This window comes from Misgurnus anguillicaudatus, chromosome 12 (genome assembly GCF_027580225.2).
Source record: "Misgurnus anguillicaudatus chromosome 12, ASM2758022v2, whole genome shotgun sequence".
Taxonomy (NCBI): Eukaryota; Metazoa; Chordata; class Actinopteri; order Cypriniformes; family Cobitidae; genus Misgurnus; species Misgurnus anguillicaudatus.
In genome coordinates, this window is record NC_073348.2 from 3,823,924 (window position 1) to 3,841,477 (window position 17,554).

At 36.8% G+C, this 17,554-nt stretch overlaps 1 protein-coding gene across 1 annotated transcript in view; it reads right to left on the reverse strand.

The window, feature by feature from the left end:
- LOC129446022 (NLR family CARD domain-containing protein 3-like) overlaps positions 1-17,554 on the reverse strand; it is a 64,716-nt gene that overhangs the window by 1,266 nt on the left and 45,896 nt on the right. Inside the window, exons 5-7 of the mRNA XM_055206982.2 lie at positions 16,344-16,517; positions 13,143-13,316; positions 12,637-12,810 (exon numbers count right to left, since the gene is read on the reverse strand). Coding sequence (XP_055062957.2) covers positions 12,637-12,810; positions 13,143-13,316; positions 16,344-16,517 — 522 coding nt within the window. The remainder of the gene's footprint in view (positions 1-12,636; positions 12,811-13,142; positions 13,317-16,343; positions 16,518-17,554) is intronic.

Sequence of the window (17,554 nt, forward strand, 5' to 3'; positions counted from 1 at the left end):
AAAAATTCTGTACTGTGCAACTTGTTTTTTGTGGAGCAGGTGTTTTGATAATTATTCTTAAACGAACGACAAGACAAACATACTTTTGACTACATTCATTTTAAGCTTATTTCTTGTATAAAAGACAGCAATCCGTCATCTTTAACCAGCAGTAATAGATGTTATGTACAATTAAGAATATTACTCAGTGTGAAATAAGTTTCCTTTGAATCAACTCATCTCCAATTTTAGTTTTGTCTTTAGATTGTCTAATACAATGTCATGCATGAAAAGTTTGCGCAGTCATTTGTATCTATTCTATCTTTAAAACTCTGTCTACAAAGATGTTACCACACCTGTCCCTTTTCTGGATTAATAAATTCACAGTAGGCCTATGTGACAAAAAAATGTCAATTAAGCACATATTTTCACATATCTTTTTTACTACACTTTTCTGTGCAGACTTAGCAGATGTAGGGCTTTAGTTAATGTGGACTCCTGCTAATATTGTTGCAGTCAGAAATCAGTAATATGAAAAAAATTTAAGGAAACTTTTTAGGCCCTTCAGGGCTCTACACTAACTTTTTGCACTGGTGCGCCTAACATTTTTCTTAGGTGCAACAGCACAAAAGTTAGGTGCACCCAAATTTTTGATTATAGTTCACCCAAAAATGAAAATTCTGTCATAATTTACTCACTCTTATGTTGTTACAAACCTGTATAAATGTCTTTGTTCTGGTGAACATGAATGGAAATATTTTGAGGAATGTTTGTTAATGATGACAGAATCTTAATTTTTAGGTGAACTGTCCCTTTAACACCGCAAGTTTAGCACCCATTGTGGTTTAATACAGAATATAAACATGTAGGCTATTTTATAATTTTCATGTTGTCATTCCATTTTACTTATACGAGTCATGCACAGTCCTGTTTGATAACCCACATCCACGCGATTAAATCTCCACTGTGTAGGATCTACTCCCATCTAGCGGTGAAAGTCTATATGACAACCAACTGAATATTACTTTCTACCCCCCCCCCCCATTCGGAACGTGTTTTAACTCGTACAGTGGCCCGGCAGTGTCATGCCAAGGTTAACATGGCTTCCAGTAGCTACAAAGCAAAAGCAATTTGCAATGTCCTTTGCCTGTGATCCATCAAAGCACACACATTTATGTTTAACATGGAAAAAGTCTGATTGTCATGATATGTCCACTTAAAATCACATACAAAAAGCAACCATAAACGTAGCTTAGACACTCCTTTTTCATCGACGCAAGGAAAAATATCACAGGGGCTGTTAAACTTGGTATTAAGATGTGTTTTTGTGGATGAGAGAGACACATTACGTTTACACTTGGTGTTTAAATCCGTCTCTTTTTGTCCATTTTCGACTGCTTCTCTCCAGATTACTGAGGGGATGGTCTGTGGACGAGTCCCTCTCCTGTCATTTAACTCATTCACCGCCATTGACGAGTTATCTCGTCAATTATGAGTTAATATTTAACATACAAATGTGCCTTTCTGGACGAATTTCAAAGTGAAAGTGTAATACCGCTTTTATCCACTAAATGGCGCCAAACCACCAATTTATCAAAAACGGAAGTTAAAATGATTTGACGATTTATTTGAACTGCCTTTATGTTTGATAGTCATTCTGACTCTGATCTCTAACATAAATTCCTTTACAAACACGCATTTTTTAAAGCTTTTTGCTCAAAATGTTGTATTTTTGAAGAGAAATATCCATGTTTCAGTGGTCAATTTAAGTGGAAAAAGTAAATATATAATGAAACCATTTTCCCCATTTTGTTTGTTTGTTTGTTTGTTGTTTGTTTGAAAGTGTTCTTTAATTTGATATAATTTGTATGTTTATATATTTATAGAAGATAATTATTCCTGCAAGGAATTTTGTGAAACTTTTGTTAAAATCACAAAAATGCAGGTGGGCAACTTTTCTCAAAAAGGCTGGCGGTGAATGAGTTAATCATGAGCGGGAGTAATGACGGGTTTAAATGGATGCGAACTAATATTATGTCAGAGTCCAATGCTTATGTTTTAAGTAAACGTTACATGTCCGCGTATATGTAAGAGCTTTCTCTGATATTGGTGAAATAAAATCGCTCAACTTTTACACGCTTGTAAAATGAAACGAAAGACGCGTAGATCAGACGCTTTTATCAATGAAAGGCTAAAAATAGCGCTGTACACCGTGTGTTTGTGTTAGAGGTCAGAAAAGATGAAAAACATTTATCTCAGTACCTCAGATTATATAAATGGGCAGAGAGACGGCGTGTGGCTGTTCGAACACATTAAACCACATGCGTGGTAACACTAACAAGTGTTATGCATAACCATGCTATAGTTAGCCAAAGAACTATAAAACTTCAAGTTTACAACATAGACTGTATATAGATGTAAACGAATATTCTGAATTACCTGTGGAGAAGATAGAAAGTATGTGTCCCCTGAGCCTCATGATCTTGGTAAACTAACATTAACTTACTCCAATATTGACTTTGGTCTTGATGTGTTCCTGTCACGTTGTCGTTTTAAATCCCTGTTTAGCTTCCTTGGCGACGTGTTTTAACTCATTTACCGCCAGCCTTTTTGAGAAAAGTTGCCCAACTGCATTTTTGTGATTTTAACAAAATTTTCACAAAATTCCTTGCAGGAAAATTATTTTCTATAAATATATAAACATACAAATTATATCAAATTAAAGAACACACCCTCTGCTTTCAAACAAACAATAAACAAACAAACAAACAAACAAACAAAATGGGGAAAAAACGTTTTCATTATACTTTTTCTACTTAATTTACCACTGAAATATGGATATTTCTCTTCAAAAATACAACATTTTGACCAAAAAGCTTAAAAAATTGCGTTTTTGTAAAGAAATTTATGTAAGAGATCAGACTCAGAATGACTATCAAACATAAAGGCAGTTAAAATAAATCATTATCTCTTTTTAACTTCCGTTTTTGATAAATTCGTTTTGGCCATCTGGTGGATAAAAGCGGTATTACACTTTCATTTTGAAATTCGTCCAGAAAGGCACGTTTATTAGTTAAATATGAACTTATAAATGACGAGATAACTCATCAATGGCGGTGAATGAGTTAATGTCTTCGAGAATAGTTCTTCAACAGGCTTTCAAATCTGCCTCAAATCAAAGCATTAGATCACGGGATCATCACGGTGTGCGGCTGTTGTAAAATCCGAAGGATTCAGTCTACGCAGGTCGCATATCCGGGCTGCATACGTCATCAAGCCTGGTTTATTTAAATTAACTGAGCATTACATTCGCAAGTCATAAGCATATTACATCAATTTACAATTAACTTAGAATAATTGTCAGCTTTATAATTGTTAATATTCTGAAATAAGACTGTCTCGATGACGTTTACCGCCTACACATGCAACCTCCGGAGGCTTCAGCTAGCGGCCAGCGTGAGTGTAGTCTGAAAGCGCAAAAGACGGAGCTTGAATTTAAGGAATGTCCCTCGTCGGCGAATGTATTTCAAAGATGGAGGCACAACATGGATGCGCCAGTCGAGCGACTCGACTATATGTATTTTAAATAGCAGATTCTACACTTACGAGAATACTTTGATTAGTGGGGTGGAAGTAATTACACATGAATGAGCACATACTTTTGAAAGAAAACATGGGTTTTTGCTAAGAATGAACTCAAAAAAGTACACAGTGGAGCTTTAAAATAACACTTGACCCGTTATTCAACATCACCATCAATTTATTTGATACCCATTGTTTGACAAAGATTGCGACCGGCCGCACCGCAAATCATGAAGTAGAAACTTTTAAAGATCTTCATGCAGAACATTGACAGAAATAAGCACAGGGCCATGATTGTACAAATATATTATCACTTAATGTGATACTTTGTGAGGGTCAGCAGATTGACATCTGACCGATCAACAGTGCTCGATTCCATCGAGGAATATGTTAAGGACTTCCTGGAGTTAAGTGATCAGGTACAATTTTTTGAGGACACGTTGAAACCAATTTTTTAAAATGCTCTGGATGAGCATTTACGTCTGTATATGCCATGTGATATGTCTGTCTGGTCCCTGGAACTGGGGTGTTGTGGATAGCAAGCCAGAGAATATTCACAAAACACCAAGCCATGTCATGCCTGTTCTGCCCAAGCCTGTCCAAACCATGCCTGACCCTAAAATGGCCGCCACTATGCCTGTCTCTGCACCAGTTTATGAGAGAGCAACCACCATTCCTGCATTTGTGTTTCAGAGAGCCATCGTCACCACCACACCTGCTTTAATGAGGGCTGTTGTTAACCCCGTACCTGCCATCCAGAAAGCCTTCATACCTGCATCTGAACCAAGACACAAAATGGCCGTCACGCCTGAACCTACTACGACCGAGGTATGTCTCATTAAAACTGTACTTCCTGAATTTGCCATGGCCCTGTGGTGTGTGTGGTCTGCCTTCTGTTCTTTTGTTCCCCGTGTTCATCAAGACCCTGAATCCCCTGGCTTACCTGAACCGCCTAATTCACCTGAGTCGTCTGGTTCACCTGAGTCGTCTGGTTCACCTGATTCACCTGAGTCGTCTGGTTCACCTGAGTCGTCTGGTTCACCTGATTCACCAGAGTCGTCTGGTTCACCATCTAGAGGGGTCTCCAACGCGTCACCGCTCTACTGGTAGCTTGTGTCTTAATTGCAGGTAGCTCGCTCGTGGGTTTATTAAAAATGCTGGCACTGGCTGGCAACTTAAAAAAAATGCTGTAGGGGAAAGAGTTCAAATCACAGTGAGTTAATAGATCGTTGTCTATTAACTCACTAATTTAGGTATTACGTGACACAAGTAGCTCTCGACCACTTTTATTTTTTAGAAAGTAGCTCTCCCATGAAAAAAGGTTGGAGACCCTTGCTATAGACCGTTTGCGAGTCGACGTCAGGGTTATTATAGTAAATGAAAACTATCACGAAAACTGAAACTATTAGTGAAAAAACATTTTAGTTAACTGAAATCAAATAAAAACGAAGGTTTGTAAAAAAAACTAAAACTAAACTATAACTAACCTGCAAAACTAACTAAAACTAACTAAAATTTTGGAAAACAAAACTTGCGTTTTTTAAATGTTATTGGATCAGCAGTTGAACACGGAGTCACTCATATTACCGCATCATAAGCAAATGTTCAGCAGATGTTAGTGAATCATTAATTACCAATAGGTGGCAGATGAATTTCTATTAGAACTCCTGACCTGCACAGCAGCATCATGTAATATGTATGGCGGCTAGTTTATTAAGACAACCTGTCTTCTGCTGGCAAACCATTAAAATAACTGAAGAAGGTTTAATTATATCAATGTACTGTACACGGAATCATTTAAATGTTAAACATGGCTGAAAACGCTGACGGCGACCGCTTGCTTGGCAGTGTTAGCTGACGCTTTTTGGTTGCTATGATAAAGAATGTCCGCTGAACTTATCTGAAATTTTATATGCTTTTGCGGATAATCAACAAATAATATTATATATTAATATTAAGTCAACAAATAATTGTTAGTACAACGATGTCTTCTGGTACAGAAATGGACACTCATAGACAGAACATTAAACTTTGCATTGATTTTCAATTGTGCACAGACATAAGTTTGTACAAGGAAAATATTGGACAAAACACACGTAAGGTTATAAATAAACATATGCTGGGTTGTTTCAATGCAATGCTGCGTTGTTTTAACTCATGTTTGGGTTAGCAACAACCCAGCATATGATTATTTATAACCAAACATGTATATTTATATATTTATATTATATATACCCAGCTTAAATAACCTAACAGAATTTAGAGTGTTGATTGGTGTGGTATTTGTCCTGCCCTTTGATTGACAGGACTATGAAGCGAGATATGTTTATTTAATTTATCTTTATTACATGCGATAAATTAAATGATCTGAGAGAAATAAAACTATTTGAAAGAAAAAGTTATCACACTTATAGCAAAAAAGCATTTCATGAGAAAAAAAAGAATATTTGAGAGAAAAAGTTTTTATACCAATAGCAAAAAATAATAATATTTGAGACTAAAAAAAAGTTTTGAGAGAAAGTATTTTCTCATGATAGAACATAAAAAATATAAATTTGAATTTTTTTAAATTATTTCTGAGAAAAAAAATCTCTCAAGTATATGTTTATGCTATTAGTGTGAAAACATTTTCTCTCTAAAAAAACGTGTTTCTATCAAAACGCTTTTCTTTGCTCTCGGTGCGGTTTCTTGCTCTCGTGTCGGGATTTTGCTTTCTCTGTGAAAATTGTGTCATGGGCGGGCCACGTTCCTATTGGCCAGTCGGGTAAGCATCGTCTTGTCTTGGGAATCGATCTGAATCATTACACCGTTGTTCGGTTCACCTAGATAGATGCCGTCTCTGCTTTTAGTTGAGCACGGACACTCTAATGTTTGAGTAAGATGATGACACACAACTCGATGGATAGCTGGCTGAGCAAGTTCACAGCACTGAAGATTAAACATTAAAAAAATAAAAAGGGGTACTCTTATTCATGAATGAATGTGTATTATATTATTAGCTTGCTAATCGCTAATTAGCCATCATGCTAGGTAAACTTGCAAATGCCAAATTAATGTTGAGTAAATGCTGCACTGGGGGATTTGCTGTAAAATGATTCCATATTGTTTACATGCAAGGTAATTCCATACATTGCGCTTTACACGCAACACCGTTTATTATGAGCTCCGCGTTGTTTACACGGAGACGCGAGCTCGCGCACATCCATTTGCGATGTGTTTTTAAAGTTCATACTCGCTTACAGAAACACGTTTAAAACAGAAGCTAGACGATAAGGGGATGGGCATCTGAAAACAGTCATCTGAAAACAGCTTTTTATATTAATTGCTGCAGATGTTTATATGAGATTAAGTTTATGTACAAGATAGTATATGAATGTAGTATCAGTGACATTTACCCATCAGTTATATAAGTAAGGGTATTTCTGTGGACAATTTATGCTAACAGCTGTTTATAACTCTCTTATAGGTCTGCATCTCTCTCATCAGTACAAAACTATGAAGTGGAAAAACACTTTTTGGACATAAAGTTATATGGTAACATGAGCCACATGAAGTTTACAGCTCTGTTGTGTATCAGTTTCTTAGTTTTAGGAATAGGGTATGTTTCCAAATAAACTTAAAATGTTCTACTAACCATCATTTCTATTTTGATTATATTGTTAACTTAATAAACCTCAAACAAACATGTATACATTTGTCCTCACATTCTTTACTGTAGTTCATTCTCACATTCCTGCCTCATTATGCAGCTCATTATGCAGCTCATTATGCGAGCCTTTGTTTGCTTGCTGTCAATCAATCCTTCTCGCATACAGCCCGTCTAAACAAAAAGTGTCTTACAATTTCTAAATGAATACATTGTTTTATGTGAATAAGTAGGCATGGTGATTGTCACATCATTTTAAAGAAAAAACTCTAGACTACTAGATTATGTTTAGGAAAGTCTTGTTAAAACATGTTTAGTATGGGTTTTGTGGACTTATATCAGTGACTTAAAAATTTTGCTTTTTTAAAAACCACACATAAACATTTTTCTCTCAAAAATACAAACATGTACATACATGTAGCTCATATAATATTTTAGCCCAGTTTGTGCTGAACGCAGTGGTATGAGACACTTCCCATTATTATGTTTTAAAGCAACTGAAAAAAGACCAAATGTAAGAGCATGTCAAAACCTCTGACAGTGTCCCAAAATGGTCGGACCCCAGAGGGTTAATGCTAAAACACTTCACACAGCTTTTATGAAGAATTCAATTTCTGCCACCAGTTGGGCTCCACCCACAAAAAAACGTCATCTCTGTTTGCAAACACGCAAAAGGTCTATAGCAATAAAAGCTATATTAACAGAAATTACTAAACCCTAAGTTAATCTATATTTCATCAATTGAGTCATTAACCGGAAGTGCACGTGCACAAAGATCGCTGAAAGCGGAAGCACTGCGTATCAGCGTGATAATCCCCCATTCCAAAGCAATACCTGATTCCATTAAAATCTTGCATCAAATGTTTTTTATTCACTGTTTTTGCAATTATCATCACAGCCAATCACATGTGACTGTAGAGCAAGTTTTTCATGAATGTGTAAAAAAGCAATGAAATATTTCATAAACGCTTGCCTTTTTATCTGTGTCTATAATAATTAGGGAATATAAAAGGTTTTGCTGTATAATTATCGCAACAACCCAGAGAGACGAGGAGTCGCAAGCCCGGAGCTCCGTTGACCTTATCAGCTAAATCCTATTTTTTCACTATCTTATTCCTATCTATATAATATAACTTATTAGTTTATCTTAGGAATACTTTACCTTGGCGATTACTGAATTGTATTACTAAGCGATACAATTTTATCACTAGTAACACCCAGTGTTAGCATATAGCCCGCTAGCATCACCAGTCGGTGCCGGCTAAAGCTAGCATTTCTTACCGTCTGTTTACTTAAACCTCCCTTTGTTGGCGATCTAATGGCGGATTCATCCGATGTTTGCTTTTCTGATCTGTCCACACCAGATCGGGAAGCTGTGAAGGAGCTGGTGCCCGGCCTTCACAGAGTCAGCGATGACGTTTCAGACCATTGCCTTGTGTCATACACAATGCTTCTAGATAGGACCGCTCAGTCTACAACATGCTACAGATTAGCCAGAACAATAATCTCCACCACTAAAGATAGCTTTATTAGCACTCTTCCAGACCTGTCTCAAATGAAACATGTAGCAGATAACCATAAAGATCTGGATATTGTAATAGAAAACCTGAACGTTTGCTCTAGCACGTTGGATGCCGTTGCTCCCATTCAAAAAAAGAGAATCAAAGAAAAAACGCCAGCTCCATGGTATGACCATCATACTGCAGCCCTTAAAAAAGTAGCCAGAAAAATGGAAAGAAACTACAGAAGCACAAAATTAGAGGTATGGCGTTCAGCATGGAAAGAGAGTGTTCAATACTACAGACAGGCTATTAAAACCGCCAGATCTATCTATCTCAGTACGCTTATTAAAGAAAATCATAACAACCCTCGTTTCCTATTTAGCACAGTTGCGAAACTGACTAGAAACAAAGAACAAACAGAAACCAATAGTAAACTCCAACACAATAGTAATGACTTCATGAACTTCTTTACTAACAAAATTATATTTATTAGGGAAAACATAGAAACTACGCAAGTAGCCACCACTCTACCCAATAGTACATTTACCACTAGATTACCATACGAACATCTTGAATCATTTAAACCTACTACAATAGAAGAGCTCTCTAAATTAGTAACGTCATCCAAATCATCGTCCTGTATACTAGACCCCGTTCCCACAAAATTACTAAAAGAGGTATTTCATGTAGTGTCAGACGCGGTACTAAATATCTTTAACTCATCTCTAGAATTAGGATACGTTCCAACAGCTTTCAAACTAGCAGTTATTAGACTGCTCATTAAAAAACCAAACCTTGACCAGGGAGATCTTAATAACTTTAGACCAGTGTTTCTCAAACTTTTTCAGCCCAAGGACCATTTTATCTTCCAATTGTTTTCTGAGGACCACCTAACAAAATCTCACTCTAACATGCCCCCAAAAAACAACATAATACGAAGGATAAGCTTAATTTAAATTTAAGTTTAATATGCAACTCTTTCAAGTCAAAAACGAATTCTTTAAACACAAATGCAATGCCATGTTCAGAAATTATTATATGAATTTTATTTCATTTGAAAAAGTAAATGTGAAATGAGTTGCAGCTTAATATGAACAACAAACTGCACATGTGAAAAAAAACTGCAATTAAACAAACCATAACAGCCTAGGTTCCACTTAATGTCATTCCAAAGAGCCAATAGTTTAAAACTGAGGTGGTGGGTATATGAAGTCTATGGTCTAAGTTGTAACTATGGTAACAATAAAATGCTGAAAATAAAATGTTCTCCTTAATGTCCAAAATCACTGAAATTACACGAATTTTACACATGAAACAAAAACTACATTACAAAACTAATAGATCTGTGGATTTTAGCTACTTTCAGTTGATGCTTGATCTTTTCTTTTGACTCCTCTTTGGTTTAGCCACTGATACATTTTTACGTTATTACGTAAACAGAATGGCAAGAACTGATATCACAGTTTCACAAGTGCATTAAAAATCTACTTAAATAAGTGACAATTGTATAAACACTTGCCTAGTTTAGGTCATCTTTTGGCGGACCACTGGGGGGGTTTGGCGGACCACACTTTGAGAATTACTGCTTTAGACCTATCTCAAACCTACCTTTTCTTTCTAAAATATTAGAAAAAGTAGTGGCAAGCCAGCTACGCACATTCATAGCGAATAATAATACATATGAAAAGTTCCAATCAGGATTCAGGCCCCACCATAGCATAGAGACAGTGCTGCTTAGAGTTACAAATGACCTCTTATTAACATCTGATCATGGTGAAATCTCAATCCTTATATTACTAGACCTTAGTGCAGCCTTTGACACAATAGATCACACAATCTTACTCAATAGACTAGAAAACTATGTTGGTATCAGTGGTCAGGCGCTAGCCTGGTTTAGGTCTTATCTTACCAATCGCTATCACTTTGTTTATGTAAATTAGGAAGAGTCATATCACTCCCCGGTTAAATACGGCGTACCACAGGGATTAGTTTTAGGCCCTATCCTATTCTCGTTATATATGTTACCTCTAGGAGACATTATCAGGAAACATAACATAAGTTTTCACTGCTATGCGGATGATACCCAGCTTTACATCTCGTCACATCCTAGCAAAACCCACCTGTTTGCTAAGCTAACAGACTGCATTAGTGATATTAGGGACTGGATGGCACATAACTTTCTTATGCTAAACTCCAATAAGACTGAGATACTTATTATTGAACCAAATCACTACAAACATAATATGTCAGATTACAAGTTGTCCATAGATGGCTGCACGGTGGTGCCCTCTTCCACGGTCAAGAATTTAGGCGTAATGTTCGACAGCAATCTATCTTTCGATAGTCATATCTCCAACGTCTGCCGCACAGCATTCTTCCATTTTAGAAATATCTCAAAAATACGCAATATGCTGTCTGCATCAGATGCAGAAAAGCTTATCCATGCTTTTATGACCTCTAGAATAGACTATTGTAACTCGTTACTCGGGGGTTGCCATTCAAATCAGGTAAACAAGCTACAGCTGGTTCAAAACGCAGCCGCAAGAGTGCTTACTCGATCTAAAAAGTATGACCACATTAGTCCAATTCCGGAATCTTTACATTGGCTACCAGTTAAATATCACATACAATTTAAAATATTACTAATCACCTACAAAGCCTTAAATGGCCTAGCACCCTCGTATATTAAAGAACAACTATCAGAATACAATCCATCACGTAAACTGCGCTCACAAAATTCTGGTCACTTAATTAATCCCTAGAATATCAAAAGTGTCGAAAGGTGGTAGATCCTTTCCTACTTGGCCCCTAAGCTCTGGAATGATTTACCAAATAATGTTCGAGTATCAGACACAGTCGATCAATTTAAATCTAAATTTAAGACATTCTTCTTTAACAAAGCATTCACATAAAATGTGTCCAGTAAATGTACTTTTCCCGCAGTAGTTAGTTTGTCTAGAACAAAGCACTCACAAATTTCATATGGGTAATATACTAGTGCCGCAATAGCTAGCCGTCTGGAACCGAGCTGACTTAAACCACTATAATATATGACACTTGCATTACATGCGAACGGCCCCTACGCTAATAGAACTCTGTTTTTGTCTCCCTGTCTCGTCATCGACCCCGAGGACAATGAGACAAACAGACCCAGTTCCTGTTGCTGTGAAGGTCATTGCACCACTGATCTACTGGCTGTCCTTCAACGTGATGCCTAGTCGATGCGCGACCAACGACCACTGGCTGCACCAGTTTAATCCGCTTACCCGCTTCCTATCCCTACCGTATCTATATATATAAATATATTAATTTCTCCCAAGGGTTTTTGTCCTTCTAGGAGTTTTTCCCACCAGGTTTTCTCCTAGGGGGTTTTTTCGTCCCAGGGAGAGTCAGCCAACTTTGGCTTAACTTAGCACTTTACTGTATACGTTACATTATTAATAAGCTAGCTTGTACGGTTTAACCTTAGCCGTTATATTCTACTTCTTATATTATCTATTGATTTTCTGTGTTCTCTTTTACATCTACTCATGTAAAGCTGCTTTGCAACAATTAACAATTGTGAAAAGCGCTATATAAAAATAAATAAATAAATTGAATTGAATTAAAACACACTACTGAAAATCAAGATTCTTGAGCAAATAAAGCGCACACTTACAGTATAATTGAATTGCATTGCCATTTCTAATGGAAATACACTTATTATACACACTGTATTATACGGAACGGTTGGCACCCCTACTGGTGTCATTTGATTTCAGATTACGTAAGCAATGTACAAAGAACGGGCCCCAGGAAGTGATGGAACAGTTTTGTGAGACAAGTACATTGGATTATAAAAAAAATAATTGTGTGTTCTGTCTCTCATTGAGAAAAAGATGAAGAATTCATAGAATTCATTTTTTATTGGTTTAGGGATTTTCTTACTGTAATATCTTGAGTTTACAGTTTGTATTCTTCAGTCCATCAGAGAGAAGCTTCGCTCCTGAGTCCTGCAGATCATTGTCACTCAGGTTCAGTTCTGTCAGACTTGAGGAGTTTGAGCTGATAACTGAACTCAATGATGAACAACTTTTCTCTGTAAGATTACACCAACTCAGACTGAGTGAGAAATACAGATAACAGTGTGTTAAACTACAATTTTTAGTATCACTCACAGTCATATAGGTCTTGTTATACCTGGTTACTGTATAGCCTTAATGTTTCCATTGTCTTTTGTCAGTCTTGTATGTGGATTATATGATTTGGATTTATGTTTAATTCTATTTTGCACCACCAATCTCATAGATTTGTATCACCTTGTTTATGTTTTGAATAAAAGTCACTGCATTTGAATCCTGTTGCCTGGCATATGCCACATGTTACAATGTGAATGTAGATAATAGCAACCAGCACACATAAGTTTAATCTTATTGGTTTAAGGATTTTCTTACTGTAATATCTTCAGTTTACAGTTTGTATTCTTTAGTCCATCAGAGAGAAGCTTTACTCCTGAATCCTGCAGTTCATTGCGACTCAGGTTAAGTTCTGTCAGACTTGAGGAGTCTGAGCTGAGAACCGAACTCAATGATGAACAACTTTTCTCTGTCAGATTACAGAACCTCAGACTGAGAGAGAAATAACAAGATAACAGTGTGTTAAACTACAACTTTTACTATCACTCAGAGTCAGATATAAAGAAAACAAGTGTAAATGAATGTAGAATGAGAATCAGTTGTGTGTGAATGAAGATGAGAAACATCAGATCAGTTCAGTGAGAATGATGAACACAAGAGGACTTTTACACTCATACATCAGCAGATCAAACATCACATCATACAAACTATTCATCTATTAACTCATTCACCACCAGCCTTTTTGAGAAAAGTTGCCCACCTGCATTTTTGTGATTTTAACACATTTTTCACAAAATTCCTTGCAGGAAAAATTATTTTCTATAAATATTTAAACATACAAATTATATCAAATTAAAGAACACACCCTCTGCTTTCAAACAAACAATAAACAAACAAACAAAATGGGGAAAAAACGTTTCATTATATATTTACTTTTTCCACTTAATTTAACCACTGAAATATGGATATTTCTCTTCAAAAATACAACATTTTGAGCAAAAAGCTTAAAAAATTGCGTTTTTTTAAAGGAATTTATGTTAGAGATCAGACTCAGAATGACTATCAAACATAAAGGCATTTAAATTAAAATCTTATTAACATCCGTTTTTGATAAATTCGTTTTGGCGCCATCTGGTGGATAAAAGCGGTATTACACTTTCACTTTGAAATTCGTCCAGAAAGGCATTTTTATTACTTAAATATGAACTCATAAATGACGAGATAACTCGTCAATGGCGGTGAATGAGTTAAAACTAACAGGCAAATGTGGAAGATGGCCAAGGTGCCCTTTTATTAAGGCATAATTTTGTAATTAAATGCTCTTGTAAAGTCCTACCTAATCTAGATATTAGTAAGATTAATGAATAATAATAATTCAGCTGTAAATAAAAAGAGTCACATGATGACCTATTGACCTTTCACCGGACAATCTCATCCGCAATGATCCTTGGATCACGCAGCGCAAGCGCGCTCACATGCTCTTACTAATGCACAGTGTACAGTAGAGTGAGGATCCCCTCGAGTCGGCATTGCGACATTAAGTAAAGCGATATGCTTGTTACATATTTTTTTACAAGAACGACATGAAGAGAGCATGCACTCTAGAATGTTAGTAACAATAGAAGTAACGTTTAGCTACAGCAGCTAAACACACATCATAAACAATGGTGCATGCATGTTCACTCACTTCGCTATTGCTGTTTGTGGGGAGAAAAGATTAAGAGGATTCAAGGTTACACATTATTTAAATAAACATAAAAACTATTCATACTTTGAATTAGCCTACTAATAACAGTTTTAATTAAAAATAGTAGAGTACCATAAAAATAGATTTCAGAACACTGGTAAACAGGCTCATACTAATTCTCTTATCATCTGAATTATCCTCAATAATTGCTGTTTTTATTATTAATTAAATCAATAAAAAAACATTTCAGAACAGGATTAGGATATATTTATATTTTAAATATGAATAGTCTGTAAACTTATTAATCTTACCCTCACAATGCAATATGATATCATGATCAAAAAACTGCATACTGTGTAGGAACACACACAGGGTCCCAAATTAACTTTTTGGCTCACCTGCCACAGGGACTGGTAGATGAAAAAATCCACCAGCCAAGCATATTTTTTACCGGCCAGAATAATAAACAGCCTTTTTTTGTCACAAGTACATTAATTTCATTTGCTGTATTCATGGCAGGGATCGCAAAATTTCAAAATCCCTGGTAGCCCTTCAGGCAGGCACTCTTTAGTTTTTGGTAGCCCGAATAAAAAATACATTACTTTTAATGTAGAATATTAAGACAAAACATCTATCAAAACACAAATAACACATATCAATTTTCAGTACATATCAATCATCAGTACAAATTTTTCTTCTAACCTAAGTGAAATATCTATTTATCAGATTCTGAATCTGAAATATTAACTGAAGTCACAGATAAGAAAATGCCACTTGACTTTGTGGGCATAGCACAGGCTTATTCAATTAGTTTTACCACAGGCCAAAATTTGCCAATACAAAGCCAATAGGGCCTCTAACCACAATGTTTAATCTGCTATTCTTGTTGTTTTGATGCTGTTGTTTTTTAACAAACAAAAAGACTGGATTTCCATGTAAACCAACTTTTCCTGCTCATCCCCACAACAGATATCCTCACCATTTAAAAGTGGTTTAGTGGGTCACAAAACTCACAGTTTGGATCATCCAGTTAGAGATTGGATCTTTTTTCGATCAGCAAAACAGGGGTTACTGTCGCTTTAAGAGCGATTGTGCACAGAGTCACTCTCTTCACTGCCCGTACAATCTACATCACTTTAAAGCTTGCTGCGAGAGATTTAATTTTCTTACGTGAGGATAGTAATGACTGACAGGACGAAGTTGGAGGATTTGCCCAACAAATCCATGACAAATCATTACGGATTGCTTCCTGTACTGCGTCTTTTCGCGCGAAAGTGAAAGTAAAACTCGAGCGCGCGCTCAAACGTAATTTAAATGCCCAATGCCTGAATTTCATACACCATTATTACCCATCCAAATCTGTGAAAGAATGCATAAGCATTTAAATATATTTTTTCCTCCCTATAGGTCAAGATAGCCCGACGGGCAGGGTGGGAATGCATTTTGATAGCTAATATGCAGCAGATAGCTGCAGACCGCAAGTTACCTGCAGTACTAGCTAGAAACAGACCGTCTCTAGTGCGAGACTTGGAGCGTAGAGACGTTCAGTGGCTAGCTCACCTCGTTCCTAGATTAGTTACTGGCAAACACATTATATTGCATTAATATTTTGGTATGAAAATCACCCGCCAGTGTGGCGGGTAGCCTTTTGAATTTAGTCGCCAAACGGAAAATCTACCCGCATTTGGCGCTTGGCGGGTGTTAATTTCGGACCCTGAACACACACACACAAACACACACACACGTGTGTTATGTTCAGTAACTGCACAGCTACAGTATGAAGTGGATTCATATCTGTTAAACACATTACAGATTCATATCACTTCACTTACTGTAATATCTTCAGTTTACAGTTTGTATTCTTCAGTCCATCAGAGAGAAGCTTCACTCCTGAATCCTGCAGTGTATTTTCACTCAGCTTTAGTTCTGTCAGACTTGAGGAATTTGAGCTGAGAACTGAACTCAATGATGAACAACTTTTCTCTGTCAGATTACAGAACCTTAGGCTGAAAGAGAAATATAAAGAAAACAGGTGTAAATGAATGTAGAATGAGAATATAATCATATTGTAATTTTGCAGAGGAAAGGGTAAGATCTAAACTCAGTTTATAAAGGAAATCAACAAAACAGGCACAGGTCTAAATCCAGGGAAACACCAATATCAGAGACAATCCAAAGCAGTAATACAATTCAGGTGTAGCAGTATGCAGTGATTGCTTACAGAGTTAAATTATCAGGTAATAGCTGTAAGCTTCTAAACAAACAGTGGTTTGTTGACATTTATTTTAAGCGAGGATGGTATGAGTTCTCTTCATTATACTGGACAGAGGTAATGCAGGGTGTGTAATAAACGAGTGCCCTGATCTGTGACGGGTGTTATTCTATGTGGGGGTCGCCATTTATGGAGGTATGCCCTTGTAACTGCAGCATGTTGTTTACGTGATAAGTGCTGCTTGGTTCTTTAAACTTCTTTTGTTCTCTCTTCTGCTTCCTGCATGTCTCCATTTGAAAAATATAGCTGCAAGCAGTGATGATGGGCCCTCGTACGTCTTTTTATTGTTATACAATTGTCACAGGTCGAAGCAGACCACAGATGTTGCGAGTCACGCCCCTTTCTAGTTTCACCTCAAAGAGTTCCCAAAGACACCCCAATGACCAGACAGACGAGAGAAGGTAGGTATAATTTAAAACAAGCTTTATTAATTTACTTAAAACAAATAAGGAAAGGGGAAAAGGGGAGCTAAAATCTAATGGATTGGATGGGCACAGTCTTGAGTCTCGACGACCCAGTCGCAGGTCGGCCTCAGGTGGGTCCGTTCCTATTGCCTCTTCTTTCCTTGCGACTTCAGTAGTTCATTCAGGGGTCTTCTGCTGTGTTCTTTCTACAGGGCGCCAATTCTGGGGCTCTCGCCTTCTCCTAGGCGTAAAGAGAACAAGGGTGAGTAGTCTGAAAGAGGGAGTTCGATACCTGGACTTCTGTTCGTCTGGCTGCCAGCTCAGCTCTGCCCATCAGAGGGACACTGAGGTAAGTATTTCGCCGGTT